Source organism: Hyalella azteca, unplaced genomic scaffold (genome assembly GCF_000764305.2).
Source record: "Hyalella azteca isolate HAZT.00-mixed unplaced genomic scaffold, Hazt_2.0.2 contig13827, whole genome shotgun sequence".
Classification (NCBI taxonomy): domain Eukaryota; kingdom Metazoa; phylum Arthropoda; class Malacostraca; order Amphipoda; family Hyalellidae; genus Hyalella; species Hyalella azteca.
In genome coordinates this window covers 45335-60671 of record NW_025943734.1, presented here as the reverse complement: position 1 = coordinate 60671, position 15337 = coordinate 45335, and the positions used below count along the sequence as shown (strand labels likewise).

General features: G+C 41.5%; 1 protein-coding gene across 1 annotated transcript; it reads right to left on the bottom strand.

Moving 5' to 3' along the window:
• Nucleotides 1-953: 953 nt before the first annotated feature.
• LOC108672390 (transitional endoplasmic reticulum ATPase-like) lies at nucleotides 954-14007 on the bottom strand. The gene is given in 13 exon segments (XM_047883846.1): nucleotides 954-2040; nucleotides 2237-2365; nucleotides 2621-2773; nucleotides 3005-3119; nucleotides 3163-3306; nucleotides 3656-3997; nucleotides 4608-5020; nucleotides 5575-5741; nucleotides 7837-7999; nucleotides 8363-8542; nucleotides 8850-8984; nucleotides 9571-9805; nucleotides 13864-14007. Coding segments are annotated over 13 exon segments (2310 nt in total). The 5' UTR covers nucleotides 13875-14007; the 3' UTR covers nucleotides 954-1917.
• Nucleotides 14008-15337: the final 1330 nt, after the last annotated feature.

Genomic DNA, 15337 nt, shown 5'->3' with positions numbered 1-15337 from the left:
TAATGTCTTCAATCACTTAGTGAATTCTACGAGGTCTGCAAAGTTTTTTACCTTCGAATTTCTTGTTATCTATCATTATGTCACCTGTATTGATATTTATCTTAGTTATCTTGCTTAGTTTTGATTATCTAGAGACGCTGTCCCGCCTATCACTGTAATCATAAAATAATCTTTGTGTATACTTGATTGGTCCCTTGAGCCAATCACGGTCCGCGTTACAATTGGTCCCTTGAGCGGCCAATCACAGTCCGCGTAACAATTTTAAAATTGGTTCCTTGAGTGGCCAGTCACAGTTGAAGTTACAATTGTTCCCTTGAGCCGATCAATCACAATCCACGTTACAATTCGTTCCTACAGCTGCCAATCACAGTTTACGTTACAATAATTATTGTTCCTTTGAGCGGCCAATCACAGTCCGCGTAACAATTTTAAAATTGGTCCCATAAGTGGCCAGTCACAATCCCCGTTGCAATTGGTCCCTTGATTGGCTTGTCACAGTCCGTTACAATTGGCCCCTTGAGCTGCCAATCACAATCTCAGTTCCAAATGAAAATATTCGCTAGGTTTTACGTTACCAATCACCCTGCATTCAGGAGGGAAAAGGCATCTTGTTTGTGATTGGTCTAAGATCGCACCAATCAGTAGCCGTGTTGCTGGGACATGGAGTGTAGCGGCACGCACCAATCACGGGTCGGGATCAGCGGTTATCTTCCTAGTATTTATTGTCACAACCTTAAAAAAATTAAAAAATGTAAATTTTCTATTGCCTTTCCGTATTCATTCCTTCATTTATTCTGTAGGCTTAGGTTGCGGGCTTCAATTAGAGTTTATAACTCCCATTAGCCAATCAGACTTTTTTTCAAGCTCAACCGACCAATCACAGACGAGAACTCGACCGTTACGTGTACTTAGACAAATAATAGTGAAAAACAGGTGAAAGAAAACAAATTGCATGAAGATCTTCATTTTCTTGCACAAAACAGCAAGGCCTATTGAACACGTGTGCTCCCTTCAGTAACACGTGTGCTCCCTTCAGTAACACGTGTGCTCCCTTCAGTAACACGTGTGCTCCCTTCAGTAACACGTGTGCTCAACTTCAATACAAAAACTTCCATCTTAACAAAACTCGTGTAATGAATAACTCCTTTGCGTGGCATATACATGCACTCCCAAGAAAATGAAGTAAGATGTAAGATAGAAAATAAAGATAATTGAGAGATTATGGAAAGACTTGCAATGACCGACAAGATACGAAGTTCCTAAGAAACGAAACGAAATAATTTGAGAAATGTTACAATTTAAACAGAAACAGCAACTGAATTTCGGTGTAGCCCTTATTCACATCACAGACTACAATCTGAAAAATTAATGGGTTATTTTGTCCGAAAACCGACGCACTCTCTAACCCACAGCCGGAGCAAACAGAGGACATAGCATAGATACCTTCTATTACTTGGTCATTCAAAGGCAAAAAATGAAGTTATTTTGACAATACGCCGCTCATTTCTCCCAGTGTAGCTTCAAATTCCATAAATTCTTCACCACTTGCGCTATGCATGGACAGGAAAAAAATTATATCATTTTTGATATATAAAAATGATGTTCCTATGAACCTGATCAATGAAAGAAACCTGTAAGAAAAATTGGAATGAAATCAGGGACAAACCCTGAGATATTTTAATCTCTATTTACTCCTCACAACGTATTCGTGCCGAAATCTTTTATGTAAATAACCGTGCGTGTGGGCGTTAATTCATATATGCATTTCTAAGGAATTTGTGCACGGTGCTGAACCTACAATGTGTAGTGTATAACAAACCCAAGGTAATTAACACATGTCACAGAGTCCACGAGGGTTACATTCACCTACGAACCTCAGCCTCCAGGACCACACAACTTAATCTATATGCAAGTTATTTAAGAGTACAAATCATCGTCATCCCCGTCGGCACCAAAGCCCCCGGTGCCGCCCGCACCTCCCGCCCCTCCTGCGGCGCCAGCGCTGCCCGTCCCGCTGCCGCTGCCTGGGTCCTCGTCCATCTGGGGGGACGAGGGGGTTATACGGGGGTACAGGGGGTTAATTGTGGGGTACAGGTTAGCTGCGGGACAAGGGGTTATTTGGGGTAAAGAGGGTTGGAGGGGGGGACTTCAACTCCTCCTCGAAACTTTCTTTGGTTATCTCATGGAAGAAATCTTCGTTTTTCTGGGGGGCATAAGAGGGGTTATACGGGGTTACAGGGGCTTGGTTGGGGGCATAGGTAGCTAGGGGACAAGGGGTTATTTGGGGTAAAGAGGGTTGGAGGGGGAACTTCATCACTCCCTCGAAGTGTTCCTTTGTGATCTCAGAGACAGGGTCCTCGTCCATCTGGGGGTTATACGGTGTTCTGGGCTTCATTGAGGGGTACAGGCTAGCGGGGGACAAGGGGTTAATTGGGGTACAGAGGGTTGGAGGGGGAACTTTATCTCCTCCTCGAAGTGTTCTTAGGTTATCTCAGGAACGAAATTTTTGCCCATCTGGGAGGCACAGAAGGGATTTGGGGATTAAGAAGTTAGTTGAGGAAAGCAATGAGTTAGGTAGTTTCCTTCAATTCAAGATCATCTAATAACTCATCACAATCACCTCCATGTCGTCAGCGTTGCCGGCCTTCTCCCTGCGTATCTCCATCTCGATGGCCTGGCGGATGGCGAGCTTGCAGGCGCGCTGGCAGATCTCGGTGAGGTCGGCGCCTGAGAAGCCCTTCGTGCTGCGCGCCAGGAAGTCCAGGTCAACGTCCTGCAGCATCAAATATTGATGAAGTATGAGGAAAGATAGTGAAGATGATAGTGCAGATATAAATATAATGTACATACTGAGATAATATTAAAATAATGAAGCGCTTGCTGCTGTGAGCTAGGAACTCCCGGTTACGTCTTTTCACCGGCATTGCAATCATTATATTCATATAATAAGATATGTTATAAAGAGCTACATTATTGCAGCTCATTAATTTCATATTAGTTTAGCTGGGCTCTTCCTGAGACAGGCCTTCAGTATNGCATGTGATGACCCACCTTGCATGTGATGACCCACTATACATGTGATGACCCACCTGGTTGATGACCCACTTAGCACATGATGACTCACCTTGCATGTGATGACCCACCTTGCATGTGATGACCCACTATGCATGTGATGACCCACCTGGTTGATGACCCACCTGGTTGATGACGCGGTCAGCAGCGCCCCCCGCGTCACCAGCAGAGCCGCCCCTGGCCTTGGCGATGCTGTCGAGCTCGTCGAAGAACAGCACGCACGGCGCCGCCGACCTGCCAAGTCACGTAACATTATTTCATCATCCGTTCATATTCCAAATAATGAATTGTTTGTTGTTTATAACCAATATCTTAGTTATCTTCATTTAGGTACCTTAATTATTATTATTATTATTTATTATATTTTTTATCACTCTTTATTGTTCAAGATGTTATTTACAAGCAATGGCATCTGTATTAGAAGCTAATGAACATCTGGAGTTGTCAGAATTGTTATTCATCAAAGACGTCCTGACGTCACAAGAACCCACCTGGCCTTATCAAAGACGTCCCTGACGTTAGCCTGACATCACAAGAACCCACCTGGCCTTATCAAAGACGTCCTGACGTCACAAGAACCCACCTTGCCTTATCAAAGACGTCCCTGACGTTAGCCTCGCTCTCTCCGAACCACATGGTCAGGAGCTCAGGCCCTTTGATGCTGATGAAGTTTGCCTGACACTCGTTGGCGATAGCCTTGGCTAGCAGCGTCTTGCCGCAGCCAGGGGGGCCGTAGAAGAGCACCCCTTTGCTGGGGGTCATGCCAAACTTGAGGAACTTGTCAGGATGCTCGACAGGATACTGCACCAGCTCCTGCAGCTCACGCTTCACGCCCTCCAGGCCTCCTACATCCTGCCATGTGATGTTGGGGACCTCAACCACAGTCTCGCGCAGGGCTGAAGGTGAAGACTTGCCCATGGCGAACCTGAAGGAGGAAGGGAGTTAGGAGTTCTATGGGAGGGAGGGAGTTAGGAGGAGTTCTATGGGAGGGAGAATTAACAGGACTAGCTTAGGGAGAGAGCGTTAAACTATTTACAATGCATTTGATAAAAGCAGAGAATATATTGGTAGTGTATAATAGATATAATGATGAGTGATATATCTTAGACAACAAGTCTTGCAACATCACATGATAGTATAAAATTGCACAATAAGAGGAAGCAATTACCGCCATATTGACTAATTCAAACTAGAGTTACCTTATCTGAAGATCTCCAACAACATCTAATGAAGGCAGGTCAATGTTCAGATATTGTCACCTCAATCATTTGCAACCACATTACTACCAGCTTCACTATTTGCTCTAGAATAGATCACATCACCTTGGTCATAAATCATCAGCATTCACAATACTGCTATCATCTATACTACCAATATGAACTATGCTATCATGTAATGATCGAAAATAGGAAGAAATCACGAAATCACACACCCTTGGTCTTGGGTGTGCATTAGACATAAGGCCTCTTTACTCATCTATACTACATGCACTATGTTATATCTATACTACATGCATTAGACATAAGGCCCCTTACCTGAAGTTCTCCATTGTAACAGCAAGGGAGTTCAGCACCTCTGCGTCAATCTGATCGTCTTCCATATCGATAAGATCCATCTTCTCCCTGATCTGCTGCAGGGCAGCTTCAGAGCACAGAGCCGCAAGATCCGCACCCACATGCCCATGGGTCTCCGCAGCCACCTGCTCCAGCTCCACATCCTCTGCAAGCCTCATGTTCTTCGTGTGGATGCGCAGGACCTCAAGCCGACCGGTCTGGTCTGGGATTCCGATGTCGACTTCTCTGTCAAAGCGACCAAAGCGTCGCAGGGCAGGGTCAATGCTGTTGGGGCGGTTGGTGGCCGCCATCACGATGACGTGGGCGCGCTGCTTCAGACCGTCCATCAGAGTCAGCAGCTGTGACACAATGCGACGCTCCACCTCACCGTGCGTCTGCGGGATAAAGAAATTTAGCAATACCAAGTGAGAATTTGAAGGTAAAAAGTTGGTAACAACCAGGAAATTGATCATTTTCTGAAGAAAATAAACTGAATGAATGTACAGACCAAATACATAGTTGAAAAAAAGAGACGCAAAACAACAATAAATATTAGTCTCGGACAATGAGACGGGCTTGTATTCTCTATAGCAATTGCTATAGTTAACAATATTCATTAAAGAAGGTGGCAATGAGCAACAAATTGAACATAATAACTTATTACCTTCATTATGAACAACTTGACTACTTGTCAATAACCATCATCTTTTCCCTTCTGGGCGCTAATTACTAATTAGACTCATTAACAACTGACGTCATCACCTCCTCCCTCTTGTTCACCACAGCCATTCACCACCACCCGTCATCACCTTCTCCCTCTTGTTCACCACCCATCATCATCTTCTCCCTCTTGTTCACCACCCATCATCAACTTCTTCCTCTTGTTCACCACCCGTCATCACCTTCTCCCTCTTGTTCACCACAGCTATTCACCACTACCCATCATCACCTTCTCCCTCTTGTTCACCACAGCTATTCACCACTACCCATCATCACCTTCTCCCTCTTGTTCACCACAGCTATTCACCACTACNATCTCAGGGCCGTTGATCAGGAAGAAGAACGAGCCCGTCTCGTTGGCGACCGCCCGCGCGATCAGCGTCTTGCCCGTGCCTGCAACCAGCGACATGTCATATGCAACTCAATGGATAATTTGTCTCTACACATTTAATTGAAAAGATAATCAGTCAATTATACATGAAATTCAATACCGCGTCTGTCAATGCAACACAAAACTCAATACTAAATGAAGCTAGAGCAGCAAAATACATGGAGACGCTGGGCAGTCAAACAGACGGCATGCAGTGTATGGATAGAATTAAAGCTGATAAAATGCCGAGTGTATTGCATAAGGAAAACTATGATTTTCCTTCATCACCTTTAATGTCATGTATGATCACACCGGGAGGATTGCACTCGAGTGTGTACCAGTAATAGTGTATCTAAATGATGCAAAGACATTATAACTGCATTCTAAATACGTTCAATGTTACTTAAATTCTCTCTAAGACCTAACATGTTTTCATTCTAAAAATATACTGATACTATATCAAGACCTCATTGGCAGAGGTCAAAAACCTTGAGCACAATCTCAGAGTGATTTTTAATATAACGTAACGTAATTAAATATTTCCACTCTCCGCATCACGAATAAAAAAGTTTATAAACACCACATGTAAAAATGTCCACTCTCTGCACTAAGAATGAAAAAAGCTCATGAACACCACATGAAATATAAGAGACGACATCCACACTCCAGGTTGTGGCCCACTAGACAGTATAGCTCAAAGGAAATGTAAATTTCCTTATAATTTTTACTTATTTTCCTCATAAAATTTCCTCATTAATTTTTATAATAGCAAAGCCTACATTGATACCGTCATCCCCCTACATGGGGGAGAGAAGCCTTAGCCTCCCTCCCAAGGCTGGAATTATATAGGGGTTTGTCAATAGTGTGGGCATGGGAGGGGTGAGGCATGCATTGTATGGAGAAAATTAAAGCTGATAAAATTCTGAATGTATTGGTTTAGGAAAACTGTAAGTTAAGTTTCCTTCATCAACTTTTATGTCATGTATGATCACACGGGGAGGATTCCAGTAATAGTGTACCTAAATGATGGCAAGACATTAAAACTGCATTCTAAATACGTTCAATGTTACTTAAATTTGCTCTAGGACCTAACATGTTTTCATTCCAAAAATATAGTGAAACTATATCAAGACCTCATTGGCAGAGGTCAATAACCTTGAGCACAATCTCAGAGTGATGTTTAATGCGACGTAAGTAAATATTTCCACTTCTTGCATCAAGAATAAAAAAATATAACTCAGTACTCACTGCAGTGAGTGACAGCGAGCGCATTTTCTCGTCGACGAAAACGTGAAGTCACGGACAGACAGACGGATGGACGGACGTACAGAAGTGACGGACATGGCGAGCACAATAGCACATTTTTTCCATAAATGAGAAAATGCGCTAAAAAGCTTATTAACACCACATGAAATACAAGAGATGACATCCACACTCCAGGTTGAGGCCAACTAGACAGTATAGCTCAAAGGAAATGTAAATTTCATTATATTTTTACTTATTTTACTTATAAATTTCCTTACTAATTTTTATAATAGCAAAGTCTACATTGCAACCTTCATCCCCCTACATGGGTGATAGAAGCCTTAGCCTCCCTCCAGGCTGGAATTATATAGGGGTATTAAATTAAACTGAACACATCATAATCAACCCGACATCACAATCCCACAATCAATCACAGTCTGGAGACGAAGACATCACAACAATCACAGTCTGGAGATGAAGACATCACAACAATCACAGTCTGGAGACGAAGACATCACAACAATCACAGTCTGGAGACGAAGACATCACAACAATCACAGTCTGGAGACGAAGACACCACAACAATCACAGTCTGGAGACGAAGACATCACAACAATCACAGTCTGGAGACGAAGACATCACAACAATCACAGTCTGGAGACGAAGACATCACAACAATCACAGTCTGGAGACGAAGACATCACAACAATCACAGTCTGGAGACGAAGACATCACAACAATCACAGTCTGGAGACGAAGACATCACAACAATCACAGTCTGGAGACGAAGACATCACAACAATCACAGTCTGGAGACGAAGACATCACAACAATCACAGTCTGGAGACGAAGACATCACAACAATCACAGTCTGGAGACGNCCGTAGAGCAGGATGCCCCTGGGGGGCTTGACCCCGATGGCCTTGAAGAGGGAGGGGTGACGGAGGGGCAGCTCGACCATCTCCTTGATCTGTGCCATCTGCTTCCTACAGCCTCCGATGTCGTCGTAGCCAACCTCGTTCAGGCTCTCGTCCTCCTCCTACGGGCATAGGTTGGTGTTACATCACAGCACCGCAATTAAGATTTAAATTACTTATAAACAGCACCATAAACAATAGTCAAATTTGCATACAAAAATGCACGGCAAGCCAAACATGTTGGTTGCAGCAAAGACACTTTGTTTATAGGTGAAATTACACCTGTAACATAAGTCCTATAACTCAAGCTGGCCTGTGAGTTAAAATATTCAATTACTGAAATCCGCCCTCAACCAGTATAACTAGATTACCCTAAATTATGTTAACTAGGGTAACAAAAGTAACAAGGTTACCCATACCCTGTGCTTGACAGGCTAGTTACCCTGAATAAGAAGAGCATTTCAAGTAACTAGGGTAACTAATACCTCACGCTTGACAGGCTCGCCCTCGCAGTAGATGACGGTGTCCTGGGACACGATGCAGTAAGGGGCCGGGTCCGTCTCCACCACCTTGAACTCCACGGCCCGCATGCCCCCCCGCACCATGAACAGGTCCCCCTTGTGGATGGGGCGGTATGCCTCCAGGAAGTAGGGCTTCAGGTATACCTGCAGTACAGGGTTAACTTGGTTACCTGCTCCAGCAGTGCTTACATTTCAACCAATAATAACAAATACAGAAATTGAAACTTCTCACAACCCATAATATTAAACAAGGGTCTTTTTCCAACAGTACAAAATTTTCTTGTGATTGATAAAAGTGATAAAAAATAAAATGTATTCATTCAACAAAAACGAAATAGATATAATAATATTGCAATATATAATAATATATATAACATTATATAATGATGTACAAGCAAGATACAAGTGTAAGCAATGCACAAGCATCATTAATCAATAAAAAAGTGCAGACCTCAAAAATGTTGCCAGAGAGTCCCTCAATGGTGTCGTCAATGGGCAACACGTGGATGCGCTTGCCATACTTGACGTCAGGGCACGGCTGCACCGACACCACGTCACCCAGCCTCACCCGCAGGTTGTTGCGCACCTGCCATCATTTAGATGATCAGCCATTTCCATTGAATATATTTAGGATAGCTTATATTCAAGTCAGCCAGCCACCCTAGCAGGTTGTTGTTCATCTGCTCAAGTCCCACAGCTATTCCCAACTATCCATCTTAGCCCACAGCTATTCCCAACTATCTCATCTTAGCCCACAGCTATTCCCAACTATCGCATCATAACCCACAGCTATTCCCAACTATCCATCTTAGCCCACAGCTATTCCCAACTATCACATCTTAACCCACAGCTATTCCCAACTATCCATCTTAACCCACAGCTATTCCCAACTATCTCATCTTAGCCCACAGCTATTCCCAACCATCACATCTTAACCCACAGCTATTCCCAACTATCCATCTTAGCCCACAGCTATTCCCAACTATCCCATCTTAACCCACAAATGTTCACAACCTTCATACTCGGACCATTCACTACTCTAGTTTATCACACATCTAGCATTAACATAGGAAAATATCATTTATTGCTTGTTTTAACACTCACAACACTCACACTTCCATAATTACAGCACACATAATATAAGACATAACTTGTATAGTTCCCCCACTCACAACTCTGTTCATGCGGATTTTGTCATCAGGGCAGTTCTCGTCACTGAGGACGATGCAGACAGTCTGCTTGCGCTTCTTGCCCTTGAGCAGGACTGTGTCGCCACGGAAGAGCTGCAGTTCGTCCATCTTTGCCTGGCCCAGCGCCACCACCGAGTTGTCGTCATTGACTGCATCTTCAACCACTAGCCTGTTGGGCCGCTTCTTGTCCTTAAGGATGGCCGTAGATAAGTCAGCCCTGAAGGATATATGGTGATTAAATTGTGATGGCTGACATAAAAGGGCAATAACAATAATCAAAAAATAGATAAATTATTTGTTTCATAAGTTACAATACATCTAAAAAGGCACAAACAGATTGACCTGATCCCTGTATATATTCAAACATAAGCCTGGTCTCAATGTTGTTTTTAGCTTCTTTCCTACCATAAATAGCAAACAGATAGGCCTGTTTACTAGTGTTCATTTCATGTTGTCATTTGCTTGTTGTTTCCCTATTAATACCTGACGATGGATTTCATTTTGATAATTAATTGGATCTGTGTAGGGATTTTGTTATGAACTGACAATGGAACTGGACTCCAAAACATTTTCTCTTATAAAGAACTGGCAAGTTTTTGTGGTATTTTTGTTGCCTTTATATTCCTAGGTATCATGAATGTTAATATAAAAATTTAAAAGATATTGAAGAAAAGAAAAACAATCTAGAAATAGAACAGGAAATTTGGAATGAACTGGTTAAAATAAATATACATATATAGTTTCTGCCAATATGGCCATAGCGGCAAAGCAGAGAGTTTTCTAGACTCTCCAAGTTCAATTTTAAGTCGTATAAGTATACCAGCAAAGTATGGATATCAGCATCATACATAAGATATTGGTTTAAATCTTGAGTAAATAAGAAAATTAAAAATGAACTGATTCTAAAAAATCACTGGTTTGCCACTATGAATTGCCTATGGGCACAACTGCTCACAACATTCCAAACATGATATAATAAGAAAATGTCACTTTGGAGCCACAAAATTTTAAAGATAAGTAGGAAAATTCTAATCTTGCTTGGAGGTGAATTAGTTTTCACACTTCAACTAATGTAATGCCATGCTCAACAGAGTCAAACTTATTCTAAAAGAAGCCACTCTAGCAAGAGACAAAAAAGCCTGTGATCCACAGTGCAGAAAGTGGGTAAATATTGAGAGATATTTGGCGATGCATTCGCAACAAAATTTACGCCTTCTGAAGATCTTGCCCACACATTTGGTGTGAAACTATTGCATTTTAGAAATTACTGCTAATCTGAAAGACTGCAAGCGCACAGGGTGAGGGTTCCGGCATGCCAGATGGATCAGGATGCAGTGAAGCTTGTCCCGAAATCAGTTGCAGTGCGTGGAGAGTATTGGATATACTATCAAAGTTGCTTGCAGCACTTTAAAGTCACCGTATGCGCAACTCGAGTTCTGTTTGCTTTACGTCACTCTCAAAACACCGCACTACGCGCCAGCAACGATGAAACATCACAAACTGTTGCCATATTTATTTAAAAGCCTTTAGAATGCAAACCTACCAAATCCCTATATTCCGACACTGTGTGAGACTAAATTTGGCATTTTGTGAGACTAATTCCGGTTGCGCTTCAAACTCTACTAATTCGTAATTCCGACACCCCTGTGTTCGAATTCCGATCGCTGTGTGAGCTGTATTGGAATACGACACAGCTTGGAATTAGAACACTATTGAATATTGAACACTACTTAATTACCACACTCAGGATAATGCAGGTTTTCGGGGAATTTTCCTGCGCATATCAAGTTTTTTTAACCAAATGGTTGGCGCAGCTCGCGCACAGTCATCTAAATATTTTTTCTTCGTGCAGGCGTTCGTGCAGATTCTGGTCATCCATCACACCCCAAGCAGAAGTTGGCGCATATAAAGTTTGTCAAGGAACCAACAAATAACTCAAAATATCTGATATGCATTTAATTATCATCAACAATATATGATTTTCCTTTATATGGAAATTTTCCAAAATAAAAATATAGAAATTCATTTTAGAAGAAATTTTCTACAAATACCTTATGGCAACATCCGACCATCGTTTGTTTACCTTTTGTATCTAGGTAATCAATTATTCTGTCCGGACGTGACGCAAGTGGTGAAGAACAAAGTCCTCAGAAATTGAACCTATGACGAATGAAGTAATCAAGTATTAGTGTTAGATGGCAGGTTTTGCTTATTCTATATATACTAATAGTGCGCCAATAGATTAGAGGTTCTACAGTTATTGAAAGGAGTCAGAGATAATTTCATTCTAATTGATGGAAAAATAGTTTATGTGTGCGAAATCTTTTGTAAATAAAATATGTCTTGACATAGCCATCATCAGAAATTCCCAATGGAATGGTATGGCAACATTGTCTTTATAGACTTTTACGTAACACTGATACATCGCCATGTGTCATGTGATGTGTCCTCTTGGCCACGAATTTAAATCTGAAATACCATTTTTCGTCATAAATTTATTGAGTTAACTCATCGATTTTCTATCTTCTGATATAAATTAGGAATTGGCCAGGTTGACTTTTTGCCAGAGTGGCGGTAAACGGCGCATTGATTTACGGTTCTAAAAGTCAGAACAGCAAACTAGTTAGCAAAGGAACAATGACAACACATGGAGATAAATTCTATAGTTACTATATTATAGAAAAATCTAGTCTAATACAATTGGACAGTCGGCAGAGCACGATTTACACGAAATATGGTCCTATACTGCCACACCAAAATATGTAGCTCAGACAGAGTTACACAGGGGAATTTCCCGACATAGCATTTGTGCTCAAAATATCTCCTATCCCGACCTATCTACCCAGTTATTTCACTTCTATGACTCTACGGAAAATAAGATAGTTTCTAACAGTTTCCCGGAGTACATCACCGAAAATTTGGGAGATGGTGAGGCCCACTGCGCAGCGGGTGGCGAGTTTTCCAAGGCTAAGCGACGGCGAAGATTAGAAATCGGAAGTCTTCAGTCCGCGTTCCTTGGTGTGCGTGTTATTTGGGGTGATGCGTTCTTTCTTGCTGTGGCCTGTAGATACTGGCTTCCGAAATAAACTCTATCTCGGTGGAAATAGGTTTCTTCGGTTGGGAGATTGATGTGATGTTTTAAAAAAAGGGTGAGATCCGTTGCAGTTCCGTTGAGCCGTACGACTGTTGTAAACGACCGAAGATTAGAAATCGAAAGTCTTCAGTCCGCGTTCCCTGGTGTGCGTGTTATTTGGGGTGATGCGTTATTTCTTGCTGTAGCCTGTAGATACTGGCTTCCGAAATAAAACTCTATCTCGGTGGAAATAGGTTTCTTCGGTAGGGAGATTGACTCTTCTCTTGTGCTATCANGACTGTTACGTTGGACGCGTTCAAGCGTTGATTGGATTCTTGTTACTGTGATGATGCAAGCACTGTTTTTTTCAAAGAAACAGCTGTGGCATCTTGCAGAGACTCATCAGTGATGATGATCGACTGAAAGTGAAAGTGTGCTGGACATTCCAGATTTTTGGGTCCTGCTTTCCAATTTGCTATGTTTACCAGTTAATATATTACCCCTCTGGATTTCCACACTGATGGTCAGCTGCTGCTGATGTTGGACAAAAGACTGCCAAGTTCAAGCAGCAGTAAAGTGATTATTATAATTTATAAAGGACATTAAATTCTAGTTTCTTACCCAAAAATGCACTACCTACACAACAAGGCTGATTTAAAAAAACTGCTCTGCAAGAATCATTTTAAAAACCTATTGTTTAAACCAGGTAAGATAACGATAGGAAAAGACCACAGACCCACACCCACACCCATAGTGGCAAAGCAGAGAGTTTTTTTGACTCTCCCTCAAGTTCATTTTTGAGTCTTATAGAATAGAATAGAATAGAATAGAATAGAATAGAAGTGTCGGCGCTGAAGAAATAGGAGGCCCATGGCCTGTTGCCGATTCTTGAACTTTTCGTGACTTGATTCACAAGGGATCCGGCCTTTGGAACCCGATCTTTCCATAGCTGACGATTGAAGTAGACAAGCAAAGTATCATGGATACCAGCATTATCATACATTAGAAATTGGTTTAAATCATGAGTAAATGAGGAAATGAAAAATTAACTGATTCTAAAAAATCTCTGGTTTGTCACTATGCCCACACCACACTCTGTGTTCAAAACAGCTGAGTCATAACTCGAGTCCCGGTATTTCCAACAAACATTGTAAAAAAAAATCAGGCTGCCTCAACCTAAAATACATTAAGAACAGACTTACGCTTCAGCCATATTTCAAAAATTTTTATTTTCTTATAGTTACAGCAAAATTATAACTTTATACTTTACGAAATTGAACAGGCCTTTAACAAACGAGGATGCCGACACAACACACGTACATGAATGATGCTTCAAGTTCTATTACGAATGTCCCTCGACTTTAAATTTTTACCCTAAATGGTATTTCACTTAGTTAAATGGAATGCTGCCTCTTTAAGCGAATATAGACGGTTATAAATGTATTCGAGAGGGAAGGTATAGCCAAACTATTCTTAGTTACACACAATATTGATGAAAATATTGGACTTTTTCATTGAATGGAGTTAAACTCACACCTTATCTATATATTCTTCAGAAAAATGATCACTAAACCAGGTTCGTACTGAAATGTTAGGAATGAGCACCAAAAAAAACATAGAAACCATGCCTATTTCAATTTACAAATTTCGAAATTGGCCCGATAATGACAACGGTAATTTTTTCAATTAGAAGAATCAGGGCTTCGCTAGTTTAGGGTTATGTGGCAATTTTCACCCCAAATCAAAACATGTAACATCGTCGTTTGAACTCAACATGAACGAAACTTATAGCAGAAAATCATATACGAAAGAATGTTGTAATTTTGACAACAAACGCCGATTGATCATCAGGGTTCTTAAGATAAAATATTCAAATGGTGTTTTATTAATTTTACACGGTGAGCTGTGGAAAGTTAACGGGAGAGCTTGTAATAGCTTGTGGCCCGATACCATAACTACGCCATGTCGAATGCAGAATTATGATTGGGACAGTTGCGCAGTAAAGTTCGAAGAAGTGTCGATCAAGTGAACAGTTCTGAAGTATAGCAGATCTCAACCTGCTACAGACGTCCAGACTGTTTATTAACGTTTTTGATTATAAAACTATTCCCTACAAGAAATTCATTTTGTTGATATCAGAGTTACAATGAATTCTTGGCCGTGATTTGCGATAATAATAACAATAGCGGTTTCAGCGCTTATTAGGCCGTAGGCCTGTCGGTGATTTTTCACATCACAGAACATTCACAGCTTGCTGCGGTCTCGAACTCGCAACTCACTGCTGTGCTTTAACCGCCCGGCCTCCTCACCGATTCTGACTGACCGAAACTGACGCAGAGCTGGGATCGAAACCGCGATTCTCTGCGCCAATCTTGGTACTCTGAACTTAACCACTGGGTTGGTGCGACTTTTTACTTTGGTGCTGGTGCGAGTTCAATTTTCAGAAGCTGGGCACTAAGAAATATTCACGCAAGTAGAGTCATATTGGAAATCGTTCATTATAAATTTTATATTTAGTCTATTTATCACAGAATATCGTCATGTTTGAGGTACGGATGCAGGAATTATGACTGATCGACTATAAAATGCATCTTACCTTCCTTAAATACGTTTCCAACCCCTACCTGCCACGATCACAGGTATAGGTACAACAAATTATATACGGTAAGTAAACAC